This window comes from Apteryx mantelli, chromosome 7 (genome assembly GCF_036417845.1).
Source record: "Apteryx mantelli isolate bAptMan1 chromosome 7, bAptMan1.hap1, whole genome shotgun sequence".
NCBI classification, from domain to species: Eukaryota; Metazoa; Chordata; class Aves; order Apterygiformes; family Apterygidae; genus Apteryx; species Apteryx mantelli.
In genome coordinates this window covers 20,844,469-20,871,422 of record NC_089984.1, presented here as the reverse complement: position 1 = coordinate 20,871,422, position 26,954 = coordinate 20,844,469, and the positions used below count along the sequence as shown (strand labels likewise).

Below are 26,954 nucleotides of genomic sequence, written 5' to 3'. Positions count from 1 at the left end.
TGTCTTTACTCTATAGCTGAGAATCATACCCGTTGCCAGCATAGCCCTGTATTTCCTGTACCTAGTAGGAAGAGGGGGCAGCCTACTTTTAAGCATCTTCCTGCTTGCATTCCAGAGGCCCTGAGGGCGCAGAATTTTCAGTTTCACGTGCTGAGCTTTCTTTGCTGAGGTTGGTATATATGGTCTGACGGCTTTCTGTAAAAAAAAGTTGTTTCTTACTGTTTTGCCAATTCTTACATGTCAGGCATGCTTCCAGTTCTGACATGTGACCTGCACTGACTATTACTTTATATTAAAACTGCAGGCATTTCTGATACCTGGATTGAATTACTCCTTTTTAAATGGTCAGATTTACTATGCACCAGACAGACAAAAATATTCTTAATACATTACAAAACTAAATTCTCAGGTAATGTTTTGTGCCTGACCCTTTCTTTGTCTTGAATATTAGCTACTTACTTACCACAAAGAAGTGTCTCTTAAATAGTGATGCGAGAAGGCTACATTTATTTGCAATTTCCGGTATCAAAATGAAGTGTAATGGTCAGAAATATACTGTAAATGACTAATGCTTAGTCTCTGGTAATCTGCTTATCTCACTGGAAAAGATGTCCCTTGTTGGTCTTCAGATGTTTTAGAGCTTCTCTTAAGTTTAGGAGCAGGTGTCTCATTTCCACAGCTTTGAAGGGATGCCTGGCTTTGAAGGGATTGTTCTGCAGCAATGTACTTTAAGAAGGTGTTACCATATTTTAAAATGGCTCTTCATCAGCTAAATCAGATGAGGACATTACACATTTGGACCAGGCCACAGCAACTGATTTGTTTTCCATTATCATAAGCAGTAAGAACTAACATGGCACAGAAATGAAGGAAGGATAAACAGTCACTGAAAATGCACAGCTGCCCTTTGCTGACCTAATTGAAGAACTATCTATCTCTAGTATAGCAGCCCTGACATTTAGTGAGCCCCACCCAGGATTTATTGCTGGTACCTTGATTTTATTTTATTTTTTTGTATCTTTGAATCCAACTCCTCACAGATTTACTATAGGTTGAAATGAAGCCTCAAGTCATTATGTAAGTGAGTGATAACCTGTAATGGATTAAGAGAAGCAAGGGAGCTTCTGTGCTTAATGGAGTATCATAGCATTGGTCCTGGGAGCCTCCTCCTGTGGCAGCATATAAAAATACCTGCTCTGTTCATGCTGTTTTTGTTTCTGAAATGCTTGGTGAAGTGAGAGCTGTAAGGCTATTTTATAATGCTGTCACAACTGTGACTAGTTAATATTTTACTAACAAACAGTTGAATGTAAAGTTGCTTATTACTGTAGGTCTGCTCCTGGGCTGCTGGCCAAGGCCACATGGTGGAAGCACACCTGGACAGGAGGTGCACAGCAAAGCTCTGTCGCTACTGAGTAGGAAATCCCAGGGCTGCAGTGGCTGGGACTGGCTCAAGAGTCATCATTAGTGCAAATCAGTAAGACTGAGTCTACTCCAGGTTGTGTGTGCTGTGCTGGCTTCTGCAAGCCTGTAGGTACATGTGCAGAGAAAGAAGGCTTAGAACACTGTTTCTGCAGCAGTAATAACATACAATTGTGGTTAAAATACCTTTGTTGCCTTCCCAAATTTTACCTGTAGGGCCTGGATAGGTTCTTCAGTTTTTCTTACCCCTTCTACCAGCCCAGGGTCCATGACATCACTCCAAACCATCACAAAGAAGAAAAATAAGTAGTACATTTATTGAATCCACTTACTACTACTTCTAGCCTTTATTCAGACACTTGTGCTCAGCTTCAAGAGCCAAGAATTTCTTCATTATCATTCAATGTGAATGATGCTATACATGAATCCAGTGCAGGACGTTGGGCTCTTCTCTGTAACAGGAGTGAGAGAGAGTTTTCTATTCTTTCTGTCCTTTTTTTTTTTGGCTGCACAAAATTACCCTTTCCAAGGGCACATGAAATAAAATACTATATTGCATACTATATACATTTACATACAATGGTAAATGCACCATTCAGAAATACACAATACCTAAGGCTCAATGGAAAAGCTTGGTTGAAGCAACCTCTCTCCTCTGATAGGAGAAAAGGAGCCTATGAAAGCTGTGGAAGTTGCCATAATCTTGTGTTTATATGGATCCTGCCCCTCTCTGGAACAGCAGCAGTCTTTAAGAAACATCTGTGCCTGGGGGAGGGAAGATGGCCCAAAGGACTTCAGAAGCCATCACTCAGCAGGAAAAAACATGTACAACCATGTGCTGGAGGAATTACTCTGAGAATAATAATCCAGCAATTGCAGGAGGAGGCAAAGCACCTTAGCATAGTTACTTGACTGTCTGCTGCAGAAGTAGCAAACTGCCCCTTTTGGATACAGGAAACCACTTCTACCTCTAAGCCTTCCCTTTACATCTGAGTGATACTTACTTTTACCTGGTTTTTGCCTTTCTCCTTGGATTGTTGGACTGCAGGGGGATTAAACAGATGCTAGTTATCAGCATACTTGGTAGGGGCCCTGGAGCTGCTGAAAAGAGAAAAATGTTGCAATTTTTTTGAAGCTGATTAGACATGGGGAACTGGCCTGTCTGGCTTCACCTGTATCAGCCTTATTTTACAAGTACCTGAGCTCTGGCCTCCCCCAGCTGCTGTGCTGCACTAACACAGCTTGGAAGTACTCTAAGGGGACAATGTTACTGCTTGGGGTCTCTAGCTTTTGAAATGGTTAAAAATCCCTGCAGAAAAATACCTGTTACCCAGCCATGTTGCCACATATGGCAACCTTTTCCCTAAATTAACAAACAAACACATTTTCTGCATTGATATCTGCGGCTCTGCCTCATCTCCCTCTGCCCCTTGACCAAGCTCACTGGACCCCATATCACACCAGCAATGCTGCAGACCAGGAGAGGTATCTGTTACCTCTGTCTGCAAGCAGGGCAGAGGGCTGGTGCAATTCCCAGGAGCCACGCACCATAGCACTGTAAGTAGTGATCACCACCACTGCACTCTGCAGAGGGAGTCCTCCTTCCATCTGTTGTTGCCAAATTAGACTACTAGGTAAAGCTGGGGTTCACTGGACTAGATTCCCCTCTCATTAAGCTGCTGTGCTTTTCTCAGCAGTGGGCTCACCTCTTAATTCTTTTTTAGTGGACTCAGAGGAGTAAGACATTAACCCTTCAGCTAGTGCCTGTTTCATACACTGAGCATTTTAAACATAAAGCGTTAATGTGCGCTCTCCTCCTGCTCAAAGCGGGGCAGGCATTTTAAATCCTCCCTGTAAGTAAGAGTCAAAGTGTAACACACCATTAATACTCAAGCATGTGATTTGCATTCCCTGCCCCAGGGCAGTGTCAGAGGCAGCAGCCCTTCCCAAAGGTAGGGAAGCGCTCCACATGTATGTATGTTCTCTGCTCCTGCTCATTTGTCCAGTTGTTTTGGCTTGACAAGAGATGGCATCGTAGCACGCATTAGAGCACCACACATCCCACTGGCACTGGGGACAAGGGAGTCCCTCTCAGCTCCAGCTGGAATTCTGCAGTTCCTCTCGGAGCCAGGTTGGAAGCGGTTGTCCAAGTCTGTTCATCAGCTTGGATAATTCAATGTTGTGTTCCCGATAGAAGTCTCTTAGGAACAGCCGTGACTGTGTGGAAAAGACAGATAATATTAGCATGAAATAAAATGCTACTCTCACCACTTTTTAATCACTGTTCCATAGGTCATCTAGGACTTAGATGATGGTAGGAAAATCCAGGTTTGTTTGCTCATTGCATCTCAAGTTTCTACATCTCTTGCTGCCAACAAATATGAGATGGTTACTCACTGAGACATCCATATCAGGGTATTTTCTTCCTTTACTCTTTCCTAGGCATTTAGTCTTTCCTCCATCTAGCAGCTGGCACCAAAATCCTTTTGCTTCATCAAATCTGAAAAGGACACTTATCTTTAGCAGGTACAGCCACATGCCCAATTAGTAATAGTAGAAATTAACACTCTGTAGGTATTTTCCATTTCAGGGTTTAAAAACTGGGTTTGGTAGGGCTTTTTATGCTACTGGTTCATTTTTTTGGCACTCCAGTGCTTTGACAAGAAATCTTCTATAACCATGACTGTTTCAGCTTTATGCAAAATTTGAAAGGAAACTTGGTGTTATCATCTCTGCCCATTAAGCTTTCAAGAAAAAAAAATAAAAAAAAGCAATGTTTCACTACAAGTAAATTCTTTTAAAGCTCCTCTGTAATTGAGAAGTGTCAGAGAAGCCCCTGCATGCTTAAAGCCTAAGCTTTTCTCCCCTTGCTAAAACATAGGTTTAAAGCAATGTTGGAAACCATGTCTGTCATGCCCCTGAACAGGCTGAAGGTCTGAGCAAATACCTCTACCAAACCCTGAGGCAAGCTGACCAACACTGCCTCTTTTCTGACACTGGCTGAAGGGGAGGTGAAACATAACAGCCAGTAATACTACTGTAAATAATCCACCTACCATCACCTCATGTGCTTTGACAAGTTCAGCCTGTAAGAATATTCAGCCATTTCTGTAAATCTGCCCTCCCCTGGGGAGCCTTGTGCCACCCATTTGGAAAACAACTGTAAGAGGAGAACTGACCTGATTCAACTCTCACTTTACTGTTAAAGTAAGCATACACGTGCACACATGCACATAGCACCCACTACCCTTAGCTAGCATAGGTTGTGATAACAGAAAAGATGTGAAAGCACAGGTTTCAGCTGCCAAGGGCAATATTCAGGATCTCCAGTAGATTTGCAGAGCTTCTACTGAAGCCCAGTATTGCCACAGTTTAGCTTCAGCTAGCACTAAATCTACTCAGACTAACTGCACTGTCGAGAGGCACACAGCAACACCTGAGCAATATGTCCTTCAACTTCAGTGCAGCAAGGTAGTGCATCTTCTAGCACTTCCACAGATAGCTCAGGGCACCTGTCAAGTCCAAGTCTTCTGCAATAAGAATTGACCCTCTACCTCAAAACTGTGGGATGTGTCCTGAATCTCCATCTAGGTAAAGACGTGAGTTGTCACACATTTTATCACACCATCTCTTGCCTTCTGCCAGATTCAAGGTCTAACACAAAGCATAAGGAGCTCTAATAATTCCAAGCACCTGCTCAGAAACCACAAAGACCCAATGGAAAACATAGGAATTACTGTTGTGGACAACTTCATGTTCCTCCACCACAGTGCCAAGAAACATCCACCTTCACTTCTGGAAAGACTAAGTTACAATTCCAGTCTTAAGCCTAGTACCTCATACTATCTGAACACAACTATCTGAACCTAGTTTTAGGGTTAGGCATAACCTCTGAAACCTTTGCAGGTTGTGTGGTCAGAGATAAGAAGTATTCTTCCAGCCAAGTGCTTAGTAGCACCATACTCTGCCAATAAAGCTTCTTTAAAATCTTTACACCCTCTAGTGCAACTTTCAGTCCCTGCATAAGAGGGGTGAGACAGGGCTAGCAAGAGACAAACGCTTTCTCAGGGGAAGACTGCTGTCAAGCTGACGCTGCAACTGCTAACTAACTGTGCCATCTAGCTTGTAACTATTAGCTGTGTTCACACACACGCACACGCAGAGCCACATAATGATTTCCTTACCTGAGGGCCTGGATGTAGTTGAAGAGTGGTGTAACACCCAAGAACTTCTGGATGCTGTCCATTACAGAGACAGGGTTGTGTCTCAGCTCCTGACCATCCACTATGAGAATCTGAAACGAGAACGGCCACCTCAGCCTCTGACAGCAGCTCAGACCTGAGACACTCGGGTGTGTCGTGCTGAAGGACACCCGTGAGCGTCCTGGTTCCTGAAACTGCCATGGCCTCAGCACTGAGTAACAGCTCCTGTAGTATGTACTGTTAGTTCTAGGGCAACATGGTGAGAAGACTGGGGGGGACTTGGCCTGTTTCTCACCAGAGACACAGAAGCTGTGATAAGGGCAACAAGTACCATAAGACAGTAGATCCCAACAAGCTTTCCTTAATAAACTTGTCTTTGGCCAAATTCTTGTAACTGAGCATCGAGGTCCAGCACTAGCATGAATTATAGTTGGTCTTTGGACATTTTATCCGTCCTTTCTAAGATGCCTGTAGTTATTATGCTAAATATTCTTCTGTAATGTATGATTATTCTCCCATTACATGTATAATAAGCAATAACAGTATTTTGTGCTAATGGCTTACCTACTCCAAAGAACACAGTACAGAAACAGTAACATGAACTGAAGTCTGGGGAAGATGGGACCCTGACCCATAGCAAGTACCAATGCAGGGGATGGTGTGTCAGTGCAAAGGTACCAGGAAGAGTGGCAATGCTTTTTTTTCCCCCTCTATTTTTAAGCAGTGATCACACATTTCTTTGGTTCCATCATTCCTCACAGTAGTAACCTCCAGGAATAGTAAGGCAATGAGACACAAGCCTTTGCACTTTATGCAGGAACAGTCTATGTTTACTTGCTTGCTCCAACTTCACAAATATAGGAGGAATGCAGTAACTTGCTCCTACCTCTTACTGGTTAATGAAGGAGGCAGGTTGAGCTGTTAGTTAAATTCGTAATTCTCAGTCACACACAAGGCATGAATGGCGGGATTAATACAATAGCTTCTGACTACACATCACACTGTCTTGGAGGAGTTCCTTCCTGCCACTGCTTCTCCTTGTGATGTGGCACCAGTTAGTTGCTCTTTCTGCTAAATATTCCCTGACAAAAAGCTGGTTTGCACTAGCCCTAGTCTGATGGTAACCAGAGGTGTAAGTCTCTGCTTTGTTTTCCCTTCTCTCTTTTAGTCTTGGTAGATCTATCATGTGAAGTTGAGGCTGCTGCTTCTCCAGAGAATAATTGACTAAATATGCGTTCAAGGCTCTGCTGGATTATAGACTGTCTGAGAGCAGCAGAAAGGAACTTGAAAAAATATTTCCAGACTCACAACACATTAGACAGTTTATAAATTTCTTGGGAATTTAGAAACTAAAATGATCTCTAGTGTATATTAATTGACTTTTTGCAAATGTACAAACAAAACACAGAATCCTGACACATCTGCAGTGAAATTTCCCCTCAGCAGAGGGCTAAAGGCTTCACAACATGGGAACTAACAAGTGGCCAAGTGCAAGAGCCTGTCCTTAAAGCAATAAAACCACAGCAAGTAGCTGAATACCCTCTGGGCCTGAAGAGGATCGCAGGGCTGCAGGCTGCCAAGATGAAAGGAAGGGAATGCTAACACTGCTCTTCCTGAACTTCTCAATACCGTGGAGCTGTCTGGGAGATCACAGTCTCCTCTTGCACATGTTTACTTTTACTCAGCAACCTGCAGATTCCGGGTCCCAAATGAGATTTTACAAATGCAATAAAGTACAAAACTGAAGTTTGCAAGCCTGATCCCTTATCGGCTCATACTAGAAGGAAGCAAGTGGTGGTTCTTGTTCCAAAAGACAAGACAAAAGGTGAAATGAAAACAGAATGAGAGAAAGCAATAAAGAGAGTTTTCCTCTCCTCTGCAATCAACACACAAGGGGCTCTGTTCTGTCATCTCAGCTTCAGGCCAGACTGCAGTGTTCAGTCCCTGGGTCCAAGGGTTTTGCATGATCCCATCCAAAGTCAGCAATGTCAGGGCATCATTAACCTGTTTCATCCTATTGCCAAACCTCCTACCTGCCCAGAGGGATAGTATGTTAGCCAACGCTCCAGATGAGTTGAATACCAGCCAGGGAGCAGGCATCGGCTTTGCAGGTTGCGCAGTTCCTGAGGGGCCTGGGATTTTGCAGAGATCACCTGGTAGAAGGTGTAATTGAGCGCCACAGGGTCGTTGCGAGCACGTTGGTGCTGAAAAACATATGCCAAATTAGGGAGCAGAAACACAAAATTCCACCTTTCCCCTGCCAGCATACACATCTCTGTGCAGACCCCACTGACTCTAAGCACAAAGACCTACCAATGCCTTTGTCCATAACTGTCCACACTCAGGGGCAGCCTGTACCACCTCCCTTGGCCTCCCTCTGGAAATGGATTCACAGCCTTCTGCCTCACCCAACTGGGATCTCTCCCTAGCCTTCCCCAGCAGAGTGGTGCAGGGAGCTCACCTGGTACCATGAGTAGGCTCGGTCAGCAGGGTTGATCAGAACAGTAATGATTTTGGCTCGAGGAAGCAGGGCTGCACCACGTTTCGGTACCACCTCTGTGTCAAAGTAATTGGCACTCTTCTCAAACATGAAGTCTGTGCTGGCATTGGAAGGGATGGGGAAGAATTCCATGTACCTGCCAAATGGACGGGATGCTAGTGAGCAGCACGGCCCGACAGAGAAATGGTACACAGCAAAACGATGCCCTCGCACCTCCTTGACAGACGTGGCTCACAGAACAACCGCACCTCCCCAGCAATGCAATGAGTGAGCAAACCAGTGCAAAGTTGGGGCAGAGGAATGACTTGGAAAGGGATGGTGGAGCGCAGGATAGAAAGTAGGAGACAATAAAAGGGATAAAGAATTATCTTCTTGCGAGTGCACTCCCCAAGTCCTGGTGTAGTGGCAGTACAAGGCTGAGGGTAGAGGACTAGTTGCAAGCTCCAGGTTTGCAAAAATATCTTTAAAAGCAGGACAGAAGAAGGTTTGCCCAAGAGTAAGGGTGCTGATCAGGATCAACTGCCTGCCCTGCCACTGACCTCTGGTTTAGACCTGGGTAAAATCATTCGTCTCTTTGCACCTCAGTTCACAGCTGAGAAACTGCTCTACCTTACAGGATCTCGTAAAATTAATGAAACAGAAAGTGTAAGGTATTTGAGTAATGGGAGGGGAGAGGGGTAGTGGGGGGACAGAACACTGTAAAGTACCTGACGGCTCTGCTGAAATTTCCATCCTCAACACCAAGATTCTCCCCTTGCACATGATGCTATATTCAACTCAAGTTGGATGACTTTTCCAGGGGATGCACATGAAAGCCTGGGCTTTCAAGGCCTATCAGCTAACACAGCTACTCTGTGGTGCCGATTCACATTAGCTTCACTCAAGTACCACCAGCCCTCCAATATCTTTTCAACTGTCCTCTAAATGCTCAGAGAAGTCAGACAAGTTCTCCTGCAACTGTTGGGGAAACAAATCCCATAGCAGAATGCCTTACTGCCACACCGCCATCCCTCAGAGCTACGCTTTAGGGAGTGCAATGCCAGGGTGGACCCAGAGTTCATACTTCAAGCAAGAAAAGCCTTTAAAATTTCTCTGCCTGGAAACATAGTGGCATAATAGTGCCACAGTGACACTGGTATTACTCCACCAGAGAGAAACACTTACTTTATCATAATTGCATACTTGTACAAGTAAAAATCAGGGTATGCATGTGGCCAAAGAGACTCTGCAGTCGGTGTAAGGAATGCAGTGACATCTCTCTAAGTCTAAAGGGCCCAGAACAACAGCATGGAGGCTGTCCCCTGTCCTGTGTGTCTTAACTCAGAGACCATGAAGAACTTTTTTTTTTAGAGAGCACACCATTGTCAGTTTTGCATGTCAAAGGAGAGAAAATCTCATGATGGCTGTGGATTCAACAAAGATTCTTTAAATTTTTAAAGCTTGGGAAAAATCAGGCCTAGAATTCTTCTGGCCAACAGTCACTAAGATCAGAAACTACCAGTCCTGATCCTGGGACTAAGCAGATGGGTTAGGAGGAAAACAGAGAACATGCACTGTGTAACAGCAATGCAAACAGCTGGTCAGAAATGGAGAAGCTACTAAGAAGGCTGAAGTGGACAGGGTACATATAGGGAGACTCAGGAGAAGACAACATGAGTGCAACTTACCATAGAAGAGCACAAGAGTCAGGATTCTTACCAATCAATTCCTTTATGATAGTTGGGTCCATTAAAAAACTGGATTTCCTCAAAGGTGGATGGACTTGGAAAGTTACTGGTGACAGCTGGATGCATGGTCAAGAAGAAGTGCACAGCTGTTGTGCCTGCAACAGGAACCAGTTAACAGGACCTGGGTCATACACAACGCTTGGCTGGGCGAAAGGCTTTATCTACACCACAAACATCAGCCCCCCAATGGGCACACTCCTTGCCTGCATGGCTAACCCACCCCTTAACTCATGCAGGTTAAAACAGCAGTGATGCCGAAGCAGTTTGGGATCAGCAGTTCAACCGCAGGCTTCAACTCACACAGCTGATTTAAGTCACCTCCTTACCGTGACGGCCATCATCACGTCAGCCATCTTGTGTTCTCTGCTAACAGGCACGTGAACATGGCTGGGCTACCCCCATCTCTTTTTCCTATGTAGCACGGCCACACCACCGTGTGGCAGGACCCACACCTGCCAAATGGGAGACGGCCTGGGTACTGTAGGCAGTATGCGTTTGGGAAGGAGATGTGTTAGGGACGACATTAGTGCCCTCGGAAGGGAGTTCAGCAAGGGACGGCTTGGCCTGCCTCTGCTGCAGATGTTTTCCCTCAGCCAGCGAAGCCTGATAATTCTGCTCAACGCAGAGCTGCAAGGCTCCAGCAGGCCAATAAACCAGCTGAGAGGAGGGTTTTCTTACTGTGCCACTGCGAGCAGCCCAGGCCATGATTCAGGAGTGCCGGCGCTGCACACATGCCAACAGAGCTTCGCAGTGACGCAGGCAGCAGCTTGGCTGGGACAAGCCTCCTCCCACAGGCCAGGACCACTGTCTCTGTGCATGGCTGGCAGCTGCTTTTTTGCTGCACTACAGAGAAAGCCAAGGTTTGAAGACCTGTCTCTGGCTGAAGAGATTTTGCTCTCTTCAGGCTAGCAGTGACTCCTCGGGACAGTATTTCTGGATAGCCATGTAACTGCCAACCACGATGCCACAGCAGTTAGGAGGTGTTGACAGAGGTCAGACAAAAGAGGATCACTACCTCCTACTGACAGTGACATGGAGCATGTGGCGGGTACACAGATCTGTCGCAAGGAAAGCACTAGGGGGCATTCATCCTAACGTTGCTAGGAGCGCGTGGTTAGTCCTGCTGACAGCTTATGTCTTATGACAAACTAAGAAAGGTCACTGTTTCTCTGAGTTTGTGTGGAAAAGCCAAAACACAGCTCAGCAGGTAGGGCTTTTCCCTGCAAACCAGGACTGATACAAGCAGAGTGCTAAGGTGCAAAGTACCGATGGGCTTGCCAAATCTAGGGTAGAACAAATCTGAGACTCTCTGAAATGTCCTCTGTGGTCATTTGGCAGCTTGCACAAAGAGCAGCCACACAGATCTACAACATGGGCCTTTCCAGCTCTCCTTTCCGGAGGAATGAGATGGAAGCTGCAATCTGTCTTTAGATAAAGTATTCACGTTACCAGTTTTCTGAGGTCCCACGATGAGGAACTTCGGGAGCCGATCACATGTTTTCTCTTTGGACCAGATATCCTTGTGCCTCTTATCGTCACATGGATTCTGCAGCACAAGTGATGGGATTAAGTATTACTGCAGGAGCTAATGGAAATGGGAGGAAAAGCTGGAAGGCCAGTCCTCTAGGGAACATGCTATTAGCATATGAAGAACACTTCACAACCACACTGCTCCTTTGGCAGGCATCAAGAAGGCTTAGATAAAAGCACACGGGAACATTTTAAAAAGCTCAGAAGTGACGCAGAAGCCAAAGTCCCTTTGAAAGCATTAACTACAGGCCTTGCCCTGTGCAGCCGTGCTGGGCTGGGCCACCATGGTAGTACAGCTCAGCATCTGTGAACTTCTGGCAGACAGACAACTCTATCACCTTCAGTTAATTTCATCTACTCATTACCATGCAGAGAGCTCTGCACTGGGATGAAATGAAATAAGCATGTTTTTATTTAATGAACACGAATTCTGTGGTGTGAAATTACTTTAAGATTAATCACATTAACAAGCCTGCAAGCTCCTCCAGCACCAAACAGGGTCCTTCCTCACACACTTAACATTTCACATCAATCTTCAATTATCCAAATGCCTGCAAACCCTGCCAAGGTCCCTCAGGACAGCAATCTCTGTCCCTAAGCCTACTGTTCCCACTTCCCCATCCCTTCCACATTGCAATTTGGCACTTGCAGCCTCAGGCCACAAAGGTTAAACCTAGAAAGCTTATGTGTCACCACTCTGTGCTCTGGATCAGCAGTCTCACCGGACTTAAATGCAGGAAACCACTACCAGAGGTTAAAACTGCCTTCTCACCTGCCATAAGGGATTCTTCTCCTGGGGAAAGATTTCAAAGTACTTCTTTGCGAGTTGGACAGGGGGCAGCGTTTGCAGGCGAAGGTTGGTCCAGCACTGCACAAACTTGACCAGGCTCTCAAAAGTGTACAGTCCCAGACGGTCATTTCCGTAGTTAGACAGGTGGGTCATGAAGATGCTGATCTGCAAATAGGAAGGATGTGGGATACTGATAATTTGGATAATAGTATTGTGTCCTCCGGGCTTGATCCCACTGTCAGCAAGAGGCTGCTCATATCTCACTGTCCTTGCTGACTGGGCTGATGAATGTGCATCTGTCAGAATACGGCACTGCCTTGATGAAAAATGAAAGAAATCTACCTCTTGCAAAGCAGCAAGAACTCAGGAGAGAAGGAAGGACACACACCTCTCAGTAACCCCAGGGTTATCTCAATAAGCCCAGGCCGTGAATCCAGCACAGTTTCAAAATCCCATTCAAGTGCCTCTGGGCCATCTAGGGGAAGAAAGGTTACTCAGTGACTCGCTCCTAATCAAAACCTTGCAAAGCTCCCTTCATGAGAAAGTGGAACCTTCCCTTCCTCCCCCTGAGACACGAAGTATATCTAGCTGGAGTGTCTGCTCCAGCTGGGAAGCAGGCCAGGGAGAGGGGCAGCATGCTGCAGACCAGAGCGCAGTGGCAAAAGGTACAGCTTTCACAAGGGACAATTTCCACAGGAGCTATTTCTAGGCCCACAGCTGGTGTCTAAGGGAATCTAGCTTTCATTCAGTTTGGAGCGGATACCTTGAATGTACAGGAACAATTGAAAATTCACACTTTAAAGTACAAAGAAGAGTATCTGGGGAACTGAATATGGCATATAAAGAGACACGACACTAGGACACTGTCCTAGGAAAGGACACCAGTTGGTAAGGTTTTAGCTCTCCAGAGGCCTGCAATGTGCGCAGCCCCTGAAAAATTTCCTGTCAAGCTTGAGGGCATAAGCCCTTAGGCAAAGTGGCACTAAGCACGCATGGAAGTCCCTGCCTGCACTGCAGTGCCCAGGAGTTGATGTTCTATCTTTGCCTTGCCAAGCCATCTCCTCTCTCAAGCAGATTCATTCTCCTCCTGTTTGCTTTTCAACATTTTAACTCTTGGAAAAGAGTGCAAAAGAGTGCCCTCAGCTTGAGTTCAGTGTGTGGCTTTGACTGATCCCATGAAATTGGGCATCCCACTGCCTGCAGCACAACAGCTCTTTGCCAGTCACAAAACCACATCAAGGCTAGAAGTTAGCAAAACAGAAGCAGAACATTAAGGCCAGTGGAAGGACGATTATGTGGATGACTTAGCACTCCCCGCTCCCCAGTGTCTGCTGGTGCAGGGAGGGGAAGAGGTCTCAGTAGCTGAAAGGGCACCTGCTGCTGCACAGCTCAGGGCTGAACCCTCGTGCTGCCAGGGGAGGTCAGGAGGCAACAACAGGCTTCACTGGCAGGGGGCAGCAATGGCCTTCCCACCCGCAGGAGGGAAGGGCAAGAGGGGGAAGCAGGAGACAGACGGTCTTGGGATGAAGTCATTTGCTGGCACTCAGGAGGTCTGAATTCAGTTTTCTGCCCTATGTCACCATGGACTAGTGTCAGTGCGACTAGAGGTATGGACAGATAGCATCTCTTAGTATCTATTTGTGTCAAGACAGTGTGGAGGTGTATTTAGTCCTGTCCATACAGTGCTTGCACACCAGGGTTGCACCACCTGAAGGTAGGCAACAGCAAACAGTTATGCTGGTAGATTATGCTTGGTAGGATGCTGGGACACATGGATGGGAAGCAGAGCTGAAGATTCATCACGTTCATCTGCCTGTAAATTCTTCACTTCTGGTTTCCCACAAAGCTGACAGAGAGGCCCTGCCGGACAGCCCCCGGTACCTACGCGTCAAAGAGCAGCGTGGGCTTGGTACTGTTGTGTAAGAAGGATGTGCTAAATACAACACAGAGCAAAGGACAGAAAGGTTTTCTATATAACCGCAGGGCCATGTCATTGACTACATCAGAAGGCAAGAGGATGCATCTCATGTTGTCTTTGGCTATTTCTGGGAGATGCCAAGAAGGTAGTGTGACAGCTAGCAGCTGGCTCATCCCTTTGACTTGCTGGTGAAACATTCAGAAGAAGCGTTTGCTGTATGAAGTGCCTAACTCACTGGCTTAAACCAAGTACTGCAGGAGGAAGGACACAGGTTGCCACCAAGGACACTTTCAAGATTTCCAGGATGAAAAATGCTGCATGTGACCCAGGTTAGAAACTATGTCTCAAGATTGACTACATTCAGTAAAATCTTCAGGCCAACCATTGCTCACCCAGATAATGCTGTTATCTGCAAACAGTCCCAAGCAATTGGACTTACAAGAAGGCAAGATAAACACAACTAAAGAGCTGTTTCCCTGTACTTCCGAGTGTGTAGTCAGGTCCTGTAATACACCTGCCCTGTTAAAACGGGCCTGGCAGCCTGCTCTCTGCCTTGCCATGGCTACCACTACCAAAACATAACCTAGATTTATGTTTGACATACGCTGACATAACCCATGTTCAAGCCCTGTCCATCCATCCCTCTCACTCGCACCCAGTGACCCCTGGGACTGTCTTGGTAGCGATGTCTCCCTCCTCTCCCCTTCTCTTGCACCATCAGCATGCCATGATTTCCCCTCCTTAACACTGAGGAAGGATGGGAGAAAAAGGGCAGAGAGCCTGAAATACAGAAAGTGGGAGGGTAGGAGAGTCCTTGCAATACATAACAAGTAGCTGTGGGCACAGCAATAACCTGTCTAGTACATGGTATGAGCAGAAGTGTTTATACGAAATCATCAAAAACATTCCCTTTGCTTCTGGGAAATACAGATAGGGCACATGGCAGCCTATCCACTGAGCATCAACAGCTATTCTCATTCCTGACTTCAGACCTTTTCACTAGTCAGGAGATCAAACATCATCTGTTTGCACTGTGGAGCGCATACGCACACAGGCTTGGAGATTCCTGCCTGTGTACATTCCCTCAAAGGGAGCTGGAAGCACCAGAAAAGACTGAAAGAGACTGGCTCAAGTCTGCTACGGATCACTGCTGGGGCTGCAGGGCTGGCCAGCTTTCTATCAAGTCTGGGAGATGGCTTTATCAGCAAGGGGAGGAACGCAAGGGTCTGAGCTGCTGTGCAAACAGGAGCAATGAAGAGGAGCTGAGAGCACAGGCCTTCAGTGCTCACAGGGAGAGAAACTCCACTGCCACCACGAAACAAAACTAAGCACACTGGAAGCAGCTGACAGAGCCTGAAACCCTTCTGAAAGTCACCACGAAGAGCCAACACTAAATCTGACACAAGCCTATCCCACACCAGAGCACAATCTTCCCAAACGTTTTGGAATACAAATCACTGCCAGTAGCATAGACCATTGCATGCATATCAGCAAAATTTTAATGGGTAGCTCTACCCATTAAACTCTACGAGTTCCTTGGCACAGCCTCCCAGACCAGCAATGATCTCTGGATTATATTTTGGCAACTGACTTTCCAAGAGAAACCCAGAACTCTTAAATTTCATAGCTGTTCTTCTGACTATTATGAAGTGGGACAAGGTGAAAATCACCTTAGATACAGGAACCAAAACACAGAAAAGCACAAGTCTCAGCTGTTGAGAGAAGAAAGCAGTTTCTTTACATCTGACCAATGATATCAGTGATCCCTCGATATGTAATGCAAAGAACAGTTTTCCGCTTCCTGCGGAGTTTTATTACACAGGTGGATTTCCTTGTGTGTAACAATAACACTTCTGTCTCTGGTGATGGGGGCTAAATAGCAGCCTCCAGAATTGGAAGTACGAACCCCTAAACCTTTTAGCTAGGGCTGTAACGGACTCCTATCTTCTGCAGATCAGGCACCTAGGGAGAGGACATACACCAAAACCAAAGGTGGTCACAGGCTAACCTTCAGAAACACAGGGCCTGGTTGTAAATTACGACCTGTGTGATGCACCCAAAATGCGCTGCAAGGGTTTTATCAGTATGACAGCTCTAGGATTAGAGGCACTAAAAGAGAAATAACATGGTAAGAGTTTTGAAGTTTTGAGAAAAGAAGAGAACAAACATCATTATCTTTAGCAATGTTTATGAGATAGATGTTTTAAAAATCACTGCCTAAATCTGGCAGGGTAATAATGCCCATGAAGAGAAAGGGATGACAACAGGTGCCAAATCATCTGTAAAAAGAAACAAATTCTTGTGGGGAACTGAGAAAGATACTGTATATGGGATCAATCAAAAAGAGAAGCAGCTGCCCCTGCTGCAACCAACAAGCATGTTTGAGGAAAGCTAAGGCATGTTTTGTGAAGGGAGCGAGAGCTGGGGTTGGAGCAGGATACAAAGCATCATCTCCTAATTCTATCCTCTATGGATTTTTTAAAAATTAGAGACTTTTTGTCTCTTGCCACCTGGCTCTTCCTCCCAGCTTCAATGAAAAGCAGGAAACCCATGTGATTTACCATCCACAGCTGAGAACTGGGAAGGGGCTGCAGGGTTTTGAAGGCACTGCATTTGTTTGGTGATTTGATGGAGCTGAGAAGTGTTAAAGGGGAAAAAGAAACAGCTGTGTCAGATCCAGATCTTCCCTAAATGCCTTATGGTGACAGCTACATCACAGAAAAAAAATGCAGAAATTGTTTCAAGTGCATCCATATTGGAAGAAAGGGGAAAACACCCCATAATAAAAGCCCAGAAAAAGCAATTATTCTGAACAAAACTCATCAGTAAGTGTGGGGACAAGCCAACAGCAAGCAGATGTGCGTGGAACAGAAGGAGACAAGGAATATCTCACTTCTGATTCAGGGAGAAGCAGCAGCCTAGCTAACACCCACTCCACGCTGGGCCACGCTCAGCACATCACCCTGGCTAGTTTCTGTCTGAGGAGTGTTGCACTTGTCAACACTCAACACTGATGCTTCCTTGGCAGTGTGTAAGGTGAAGCAGTCTTAAGTAGCCAGTATTTCCTTGGCCCTCATTTTCAGATCTCCTTAGTCTCAACACTGGAGATACCCCCACTATGAAAACTTCCTGTATTGGGGTTTTAATATTGAGTCTCCCATAGGTATCTAGCCCTTTCCCACATCACACACCAAAGCTGAGACATCCATGCACTGATTCCCCTTAAAGATGAGCTTACTGGGTTCAGGAGCACTGTCAGGAAGAGTTCACCACCACGAATGCTTTTGTCCAACTCCTTCGAGCCGCCGGGATATTCATTGTAGAAGATAGTGTGAGTAAAAAGACCACAGGTCTGTCGAGGCAAAACCTGGCAGTATCAGAGAAAAGCAAAGTTAGGTAAGAGGCAAACACAGCACAGATCTGATGCGTCAAAGCAGCACTATATGGATCAATATAAAGAGAGTAAGGGATATAAGTAACATAGGTTCGAAGGACTCTGATATTCCTCTCAGACATTTACTCACCCTGCTCTAAGCAACAGTGCAAACAAGTGAATGGGATCTCATTTTAGTCTTGTTGTACTTGCTTTTGCTCCTCTTTCTCCTTTCAGTGCTGACCTATCCCATCTGAAATCAGGCACAGGCAGGCATTTGGCCAGCTCCTAAATGTCCTCTTCAGGAAAAGCCCTCAAGCTCAAGGAGTGAGGTACGTGCTCCTGGAGAAACAATGCTTTTGCAGGATATACTGATTTTATTAGCATTCCTGTGCTGATTCTACAACAGTGCAACCTGTCAACTCTCCATTGTACTGACTGATTGGAGAAGCACAGAAACTGGCTTTAGCCAAGTCCTTTCTCTTTGTTTGACTTAATGATTTTGGAAATACTGGTGGTATTGAGATCAATGTCTCTGATGCAAGTCATTAGAGTCTGTCCCTTGGTCAGGAAGTCTGTGCCCTCCCCAGGTCCTGTGGGCTCTGCTGGCCCAGCTGCACTCACCATGATTCCGTTATGGATGAATCCACGGCGGTACCGAGCAGGCCGCAGGTGTGGGTATTCCTCTGTGCTTGTTACCTGGATGCTCCACACGGATTTCCAAGCCTCGTAGAGTTGTGTGTGGACAGGATACACCCCAGAATGATGGGGGGCTACAGCATAGCCCAAGTCTGTGGGAATCCCGTGCTCCTGGAAGCAGAATATGCAGCTTGATTTTTCAATATTTATTTAACTGTTATCCTTAATGAGGATTGAATTTACCAATAGCCTCCAAGTTGGAGCAAGGGGACAGAGTAGCATGAAATCTCCCTGGATTGGGAAACCTGAAATACTGCTTGTAAATCTTGCCTGTTGTGTCTATAGAAATAGGAAGGGTAACTGTATCAACCACCACGTTCAGCACTTTGTAACAGCTGCTGTACAAACAGTCTTGTAGCTTGCAGTCCGACAAATCGGATTAATACACAAGCATGAGGTCAAGCTCCTTGATTACTACAGACAAACTAATCAATGCTGTAAGTGACAGTTCTCACTCCCACAATACCTAGATTGGAGTCACTAGAGGAAGAAAGCAAAATTTCCTTAATTGATATAGAAGGAAAGGAAGACAAGAGCTGGGATCTGTCTTGAAGATAGAAATTCAAAGAAAAGCAGGCAGGAAGCAAGAGGCTGTTGACGCTGAAGATACAGGGCCTGGAGCTATCCTAAAATGACAGGAAATATCTGAATTTCATGGTTTTTAATTCCACTGTGTGGTTCTGGTAACAGTATGAATGATGACAGCTCTGCCCCGGTGGTGTACAATAAAAACCAGAGCCCCTAAATGAAACAACAGCCTTTTCCTTCCCACTGTTTGCCTGTTTTACGTTAAATAAGTATAATTGTGTTCTGTGCTTTGTCTCTCTTTGCAATAGACCGCAGTGTTATTTAAGCAGGAAAAGAGGGAGACTAAATTGTTTCTATGACATTGCAATTGTGCTCTGAATTCAGACTCATTCCTAATCTGTCATGGGAACAAGGAACAGCAGCCTGCCATTCCCAAGGGGATTACCATCAACAGAACCAAAGTAGGGGTGAAAAGGACACTTGTTTTCAGAGGAACATGTACACTATATTCAACTCTGTCCTGTAAGCCTCAAGCAGACATTGTCCCAGCAGGGCAGGATGTTCAAGGTTTCCTCCTCCTCTGCCAAGACCCAGGGAATTTCCCCTGGACTTCCTATATAATTGACTCCCTCTGGCATTGTTTTGGGAGGCCAGAGGCATGACTGTTAGTACACAGAGCATTTTATACTACTGACCAGGTGATTTCCTTACAAAACCACAGTGAATAAGGATGGAGCAGGAAATGCTCTTTCGCAGCCAGAGTTTGTAAGTTAATTGGATGTGGATGGCAGTGCTACGGTGAGTTCACACCTCAGCAAACAAGAGCCCTGGGATTTGCACCCTGGAATGTGGTGGAGGCTGCCCGGGGCCATGCAGGTGCCAGGAAGCACTTCCCATCGCAGGGGCAGGCATGTGAATCATGCTTCTTGCCTGAAGGCAGCGGGAGCCATGCACCAATTTAAACTTTCAGAGTTGGTTTTCTTAAATGCAGCTGAGTTGCCAGACTAACATTTGGGTTTGAACAGCTATTCCAGGGGAAGAAATATTTTAGGATTAGTACTGTAGAGGAAAAAAAGCTGTGATGTCCCTTACCACAGCAAACTGCTTGTTGAGCTTCATCTGCTCAGCCAGCACAGTGACATTGTGGAAAAGATGAGGTTGCATGTGACTCCACATGTGAGGGAACCACCAGAACTCCTTCCTGTGTTTGAGCAGCATGTCGTCCCCTTCATCTTCCTCATCTGTACCTATGAAAAGCAGAAAAGGAAGGGCAAAAGCAAAAGGCAGAAGAGGTGTTCAACGTTTCAAAGCAGTGGCTAATCCCCTGCAATGCTGAGCAGTTCCTACAGAGCACCAAGATCTCTCTAAAGTATTACACAGACACATGCACAGAGGGTACAGACAGAGAGCTACCAAAGGCTGCGAGTGTTAGAAGAAATGAATCAGATCTGTCAAGACCCACAGAGGAACGTGCCCAGTACATTGCCAGGGCCTTGTGTGGTTCCTGTGATGTTGCAGGCCACACACAGGCACTGGGACTGAAGGTGGTGCCAGGGACTTACCTGTGTGGTAGAATTTCCCTGAGAAGCCCAGGTTGAAGGTGAAATTTGGGACTAAAGTTCTCAGCTTATTCTGGGTGCTCAGTAAAGCCTGTTTGAATGAAAGGGAAAAAGAAATGTTCGCATTCAGTTGTTCTCTAACGTTTCTCTGTGCTCTGCTGGTACCCAGTTCAGTTCTGGGGGAGATACTGCAAGGGCTGGAGATAGGGCACTGCAAACTGTGGCGTGAAGCTGGGTAGCCAACAGCTACGCATACAGAGCCTTTATATGACATACAGTCTTGCCTTACTGAAAGACGTCACTTTACAACCACAACCACGTGTTGTTCCTCATTCATGCTCTCCAACCCAATGTAAAGAACCCAGAAGGTCTGTCTGTACTAAGGCAAGGGGACAGTAAATCTCACCTCCAAGCAATAGGTGCCTTAGTCTTCCCAGACTCAACATCAATACTCCCTTCCCCTCCTGGGCTGGCTGGGACCTTGCTGTTGAACTTCTCCCCTTTCTCTGAGCCTACAGATTACTGAAAAGCACCCTGTAGGGTGGGGTTGGACATGGTGCATAGTCAGAGGAAGAGAATTCAATAATATCATGAACAGTAACTAAGTGATCCAAAGGGAGGGGACTTTCATTTAGAGAGGAAAGGAGGATTTGCAGAACTACCCACGCAAGGAATCCTGCAATGGATAGCAGGAAGGTTTCCTGGATTCTGGAAAGAAAACCTGGGGGAGCCAACATTCACAGCCATGATATCTCCTACAGGCTCTCTCGCTCACTTGTGCCTGTTCTGAATGTCCAAAGTAATTGCTATAGCTAAAGGGAAGAGCCTTGCGTTACAACCACAAGACCCAGCAGCATACAGAATGAGACAGCAGACAGACTTGACCAAAAAAATAAAAATAAAAAAATAAAAAAATTCAGAGAGGCTGAGTATGTTACAGACAAGCAAGACAAACTAATTCCAGTCAAATTTATTCAGCTGGAAAACCATAAAAAAAGAGGCTCTGAAATGCACACTCTGTACTACCTGTGTACGTCAGGAAATGCAGCTTCCTATGGGAGCACTTCTTAATCAAATAGGGACCTGGCAGGAGGGCTGTTGGCAGGTGACAGAGATGGTCCTGGCCCAGGCAGTTATTTACATTTTAATAGCTTTCTAGAAAAGCAATGGCTCAGTGGCTGCACCAAGACGAAGGTGATGACCTCTCAATAGCAGACTTGGGCTAAATGTTAATGCACAGGCAAATTACCACATAGAAATGGAGAAAGCACAGACTTTTTATACTGTGCAGAGGAGATGAGCAGATATTCCTGCATCAGCTACCCTTTCCCCGGTTCAGGGGGCACAAAAGAGTACAGCTGCGCTGCCTTCCCATGACACACCTGACTTGGTTCAGGCACATGGCTCCCTCCGTGGGGAAGCGCAGTCACAAACGCAGACTCTCATTCACTGTAGGCACCAGCTTTGTCACCTACCACTGAAGGATATCCTGATAAAATCACCACAATCACTAATATTTCAAAAGAGTATTGACCAAACACTGACCATCACATTAATTTAAAACTGATGACTTCCATAATTTACTTCAATCACCCATCCACTGCACCTGTATCTTGGAGAGAGGCAGGTGGTGAAAGAAGTTGTGCTTTCTGTCTGAGGCAGGTAGCCCATGGCCCTCACACCGCAAGATGGGAAGACGAGATGGATTATTTCTACAGTGCTGCAGACCCACTCAGTGCCGTTCAAGCCTGAATGAACCAGGTTTTCAGATTATTCCCTAGAGGAGCACTCAGCTGCCATTCTCCCTCTCCCTGCTCACACACCAGTGACATCAAATGCAGCCTGGGACAAATTTCAAACAGAGATCCCCGCTCCTCCATGACCACGTGACTATCACAGTCCCCACCCAAGAGTAATATTTTGAGAAATGTGTGGCACGTGACGCCTCCAGAACCTATCACGAATGCACGTAGTGCTTTTAAAAGGTGACATGCCAGCAGCCCTGATGGCTAAAGCCTTCTTTGCAGCACATGGTCCAGCACTGGCAATGGGAGGGCAAGCTCCCCTCACATCCCCTTGTCAACCCCAGGACACAGAGACTCATCCCGCACCAGGGAGTGCAGACCAAGACTTGTGCATCATCTATGGAGCAATGCCTGGTCTGCCAGCTGGGTGACAATGCTGCACCACACGTGGGACCGGTGGTTTGCACACATCGCCCAGCGTCACAGCCAGAAAAGGGCCACTTTCTTTACCTGCCTCCAGAGCTGTCCAGTCCTCTCCACTCCCCTCTGCTGCCCTGAAAGGCACATGCAGTTCCTCAGGCTCAGTGGGAAGGTTGAGGGAGGAAAGACAGTGGCTAAAAGGCTTAGCATTCCTCTGCTCCGAGGGAGATTTAAAGCCTGGCTTGGGTTACCATGACGACACATCTGTCAGATGGTAAATCCCAAATAGCTCTGCCCGGGCAGGCAGCAATCCTTTGTGTCTGGGGAGGGACCCAGGGAGAAACCGAGGGGGCCCCAGAAATTTTGAGACTATGGAGTACTTGTCACACTGCTGTCCTGGCAGGTTTATTTCTAATGAGGTGCTATCCCTGTGCTGATGCCAGGTCCTTTTCACAGTCACATCCACACAGTGTCACAGCAAAGGTCTGAATAAATGTCTTTGCCCTGCACAGGATAAAAAGACTAGGGTGCCAAATAAAATATTTGGAAATCTGTTTCAACAAACTATGCATTCCCTTCTCCCTAGCGTACTCGTTCAAACAGGTATGTTTAGTAAGGTGAAACAATATAGATGTGGGAATGGGCCAGGAAGACGGCACTTACCTCTGTTCCCAACTCTGATACCTCACACTCAGTTTTTCTTTTATAAACTAGGACAAATATGACAGTACTAATAATATCTTCCAGGTGAACTCAAGTGGCATTTCATTTATATCCATAATGTGCTCTGAGACTCTTAAATGAAAGGCAATTAAGAAACGTGGAGTAGGATATCCATTAGGCTATAACAGCCAGATACGCAAACAGATCTTCAGATCCGTATTTAAGAAATTCAGTTGTTCACATGGTACTGAACACAGGACTAGTATTTTAGCTGTCCCTAAGGGGCGAAGTTTCCTCCCCCAGCAAAAACTCCCCTCCCCTCATCCCTCCAAGGATTTCTGTTTTGTATTTCTTAATCATCTTCCATTCCAAAATCCTACCAGGATGCAGCCAAGCTGCTCCTTAGCTAGCCAAAAAGGCCCCTTCCCTGCTGCTTAACTCTCTGCTTGGAGCTCAGCAAGGCTCACCCCAAGCAGCAAAAGATGAGGTCTCCAAGGGATTCACAGAAAAATGTAGCTGGCCACCAGGGCTCATAAGCCACATCAAGGCCAGACCCACTTCACACTTGTCACAATCTATCAGAAAACACCCTCTGCAACCCTTGACCTGAATTTTCAGAGGCCTTTCAGTGATTTACTGGGACAGCCACTGCGCGGTCCCAAAGGACATTCCATCGCAGAGTTCTGGACACATTTAAAAAACATCCAACACTTCAGTCTCATATTTGGGGCCCATCACTTTAAAAAACGCTTTTTAAAAATCCCAAACGATCCTAAATATTTACTTTTAAGCAAACATTAAGGAAAAAAGTTAAAATCATGCCATTTGTTGCAGCACATCTGAAAAAATATATTCTTACTGATGAATCTACAAAGATTTACAAAGATTTAATCAGTGGTCAATACAAACTCTTGATGCCATTCAGGCATCAAGATAGCATGGTACCCTTGGCGTCACAGTCATACAGGGCTCAACCATTCTCCATGCAACTTTGCTTTTCTAGTTATGAAATGTTTAACTCCCAAGAGTGCTTGCAGTGATCTTAGCTATTTCATACAAACACTGAATATTGCCTCCCCTCTCCCACATCTCTCTAAAAAGACACAAAAGAAAGTGGGAAAACAAGGTTTAAAGTTAGATGTTGAGGAGAGAAGAATACCGTGAATTTAGGAAAGCAATGCATGGACAGATGAAGACAGAAAGGTGATACAAAAAGGAAAGCAGAGTATTTTGACAGCCCTTTCTCAAATACTCATGCAAAGCATACTAGTAACTTGCTGCAGCAAACACCTTCTTCATAGGAATGGTCCCCAGGGGAACTGGGCAGCACATTTTCAGAGGATTTTCCACAGTTTTCTCACAGTACTGTAGCACTGGCATAGCTCAGAATAGTGCCGTCAAAAGAGAAAGTATTCATGATGCTGGCATTTCTATCTCCCCTGTAATGCCAGAATCAGGGAATTAGAAATCGCTAAATATTCTCATTTTGGGTAAGATCATCCTCTACAATTTAGAAGGGCAAGAGCTGGTTGATCACCTTCACCAATAATAACCCAAAAAGAAAAGACTGTCCTTGATCATCACGTAGCTTGCTCTCAGATTCACTAATGATTGCTCACTATTTATGCCCTTGCTAAGATCACCAGCAAAGAGGCAAGAACTTGACTACTTCATCTTCATTCCTCATCATTAAAGATGACCAGGAAGAATGAGAAAAGACAGATATTTTTGCATTAGAAACGGCTCTTCCTTGTTGGCCAGGCCCATGGAGATTTGGAAAGTTCTGGGGATTATGATTTCAACAGGAGACTGGAATAATTGAAATGAGAAAGGATCCTCCAAGATTTTGTTTTGTTAATTATGTGCAGCTCAAATTCCTGGTGAACTTTATTGGGGAAAAACAATTTATTTGTGAAAGTTCCAACTGCTTCACCTCAATCAAGAGCTGCAAGTTCCTGCTCCAGCCCTGCGGCAGAAACAGGAACTCAATGGTTATCATCTTTAAAGTAAAAGTAAGCATGGTTCCTTCATTTTCTTTTTCAAAAAGAAAGCCATTCAGCCCTTCTTTGAGCATCACAAATAAAAACATTCCTCCTCTCATACAGGATGCCTACCATGGACATACACTGATGAAACTATATTCAGCATTTTCTTCTACTAGTCATTTTGTCTGGGAAGCTCTTTGAATGTGGACCTGCATACGGCAAGCAGCCCCGCTGGGACAGCAGAGTCAATTTTATACCTTCACACAACATCCAATCTTCAGACCTCTACCCCAACCACTGTAATCTAGGCTTTAAGATAAGGAGCTGTGTGTTGAGATAACAGCCCTGAAACAGAGCTTTCATATAAAAGGCCAAAGAAAATGCCAGCTGTTTTATCACTATTATATCCCCTTCCCTCCCCACAGCGAGAGACTATCAACAAATCCATGTAGTTATTTCTCACCTTCAAAAAATAAAAATTCATTAACCTCTCGTGGCTCTGCAATCAGAGAGCTTCTTTTAAATGGATAAATCTGGGTTTTATCTGCTTTGCCCGAGATTCTTTGCTTACTGATCACAGATTATTCCTCCATTTCACCCTGTTAAAACCCAAACAAAATGTCTTTTGGAATTATCTTGTCTGGGGCTGTTTTTAACATCACTAAAGCAGTCTTTGTCCCCAAGAGCTTGGCAAACCATCTCCTGCTTTCTCCACAAACACCACAGAGATGGGAATCTCTGCCAGGTTGGACAAGCAGGACCAAGGTTTGCTTAGGACCAAGATAATACTATGATCCTTCAAAAACAGCTTTTGGAGCATTTCAGCATCTCAAAACACAGGGACATTGCAGTGAAATGATGAAAATTTCAGCATTTTCTTTACATAAGTATTATGAACAACTGTTCATTTTTCTGTATCTGCTTCCTTGCAAGCAAAAAGTTATGGTCAAATGTGGCTGTAAAGAATTATTAAAGAACTGAGCAAAGAAGAAGAATAATGAATGAAAACAGTAATAATGAATAAAAAGAAAAATAATGACATGCAATTAGAGTTGCTTCAGGTATGTAGCTCCAAATGAATCGAGAAGATAAAACTAGATCAAAGCAGGTTAAAAGGGTTTCCTCTTCCCCAAGCTGAATATGGGATCAAAAGCAGAACTTAAAATCTCAAAGACCAGAAAAAAACAGAGTTGAACAGGGAGATGTGCCTGGCAAGGGTGTGGAAGAATGTAGAGAAGGTGTGAAGACTCCTAGTGAGGTGGAAGAGTGCTCAGGGGAATAAATAAAGGATGAGGTTCAGTGCAGGTAAGGAGGTATGCACGTAGAACATTATTTTGCTTTATATTTCTGCCCCAAATGTTCTGTGCCCTTGGCTTCATCTTGAAGTTGTTCTGGAAACATGCTAAGGCACCTGCTGTCACTCACTTAATGGCTGGTAGCCAGGGAACTTGATCCAGGACCAGATCTGAGAGCAAGCACTAAATGGAAATTCACCCCAGGAGAAGAGAAAGGCTGGAGCCTCACACCTCCGGGAGTGACCTCAGTGTGCCTGGAGAAAGGGGCAATGCACTTGCCTCAAGGGCTATAAACCAGGACTGACAGGAAAGGTATAAAAACAAGCCCTTGGCTTAACAAGGCAACATATAAACACGCATCATAGACTTGGAAGGAGAATATTTTATCACATATTTTCAAGCAATTAGAAGGTGCTTTTAGTTTCTTACCTTCCTTCTACTTGTTTCTTCCTTTGCCTTTCTTTTCACTTCCCTCTCCTCCACAAAATCTCTCTTTCTGTGCCTGGCCTTTCCCATATCTTTCCTCTACTAGGTCATTGTATTACCAAGGAATTGCCAAGGAAAGCAATCGCCAAAGATGGCATGTCTTTTTCTCCAA

At 45.3% G+C, this 26,954-nt stretch overlaps 1 protein-coding gene across 10 annotated transcripts in view; it reads right to left on the bottom strand.

Annotated features, from left to right (window-relative positions):
* Window positions 1–1,720: 1,720 nt before the first annotated feature.
* Window positions 1,721–26,954, bottom strand: part of NDST2 (N-deacetylase and N-sulfotransferase 2) — a 141,788-nt gene continuing 116,554 nt past the window's right edge. For 5 of the 10 annotated variants that reach the window (XM_067299913.1, XM_067299914.1, XM_067299916.1 and 2 more), the window contains 12 exons: window positions 20,252–20,339; window positions 19,782–19,936; window positions 18,087–18,272; window positions 17,328–17,456; window positions 12,154–12,336; window positions 11,301–11,397; window positions 9,823–9,946; window positions 8,086–8,260; window positions 7,658–7,828; window positions 5,607–5,716; window positions 3,820–3,922; window positions 1,721–3,639 (listed from right to left, as the gene is read on the bottom strand). In XM_067299913.1, coding sequence (XP_067156014.1) covers window positions 3,514–3,639; window positions 3,820–3,922; window positions 5,607–5,716; window positions 7,658–7,828; window positions 8,086–8,260; window positions 9,823–9,946; window positions 11,301–11,397; window positions 12,154–12,336; window positions 17,328–17,456; window positions 18,087–18,272; window positions 19,782–19,936; window positions 20,252–20,339 — 1,647 coding nt within the window. In that variant the 3' untranslated portion in view covers window positions 1,721–3,513. The remainder of the gene's footprint in view (window positions 3,640–3,819; window positions 3,923–5,606; window positions 5,717–7,657; window positions 7,829–8,085; window positions 8,261–9,822; window positions 9,947–11,300; window positions 11,398–12,153; window positions 12,337–17,327; window positions 17,457–18,086; window positions 18,273–19,781; window positions 19,937–20,251; window positions 20,340–26,954) is intronic. The other 5 variants (XR_010884719.1, XR_010884721.1, XR_010884722.1 and 2 more) reach the window with 5 other exon arrangements.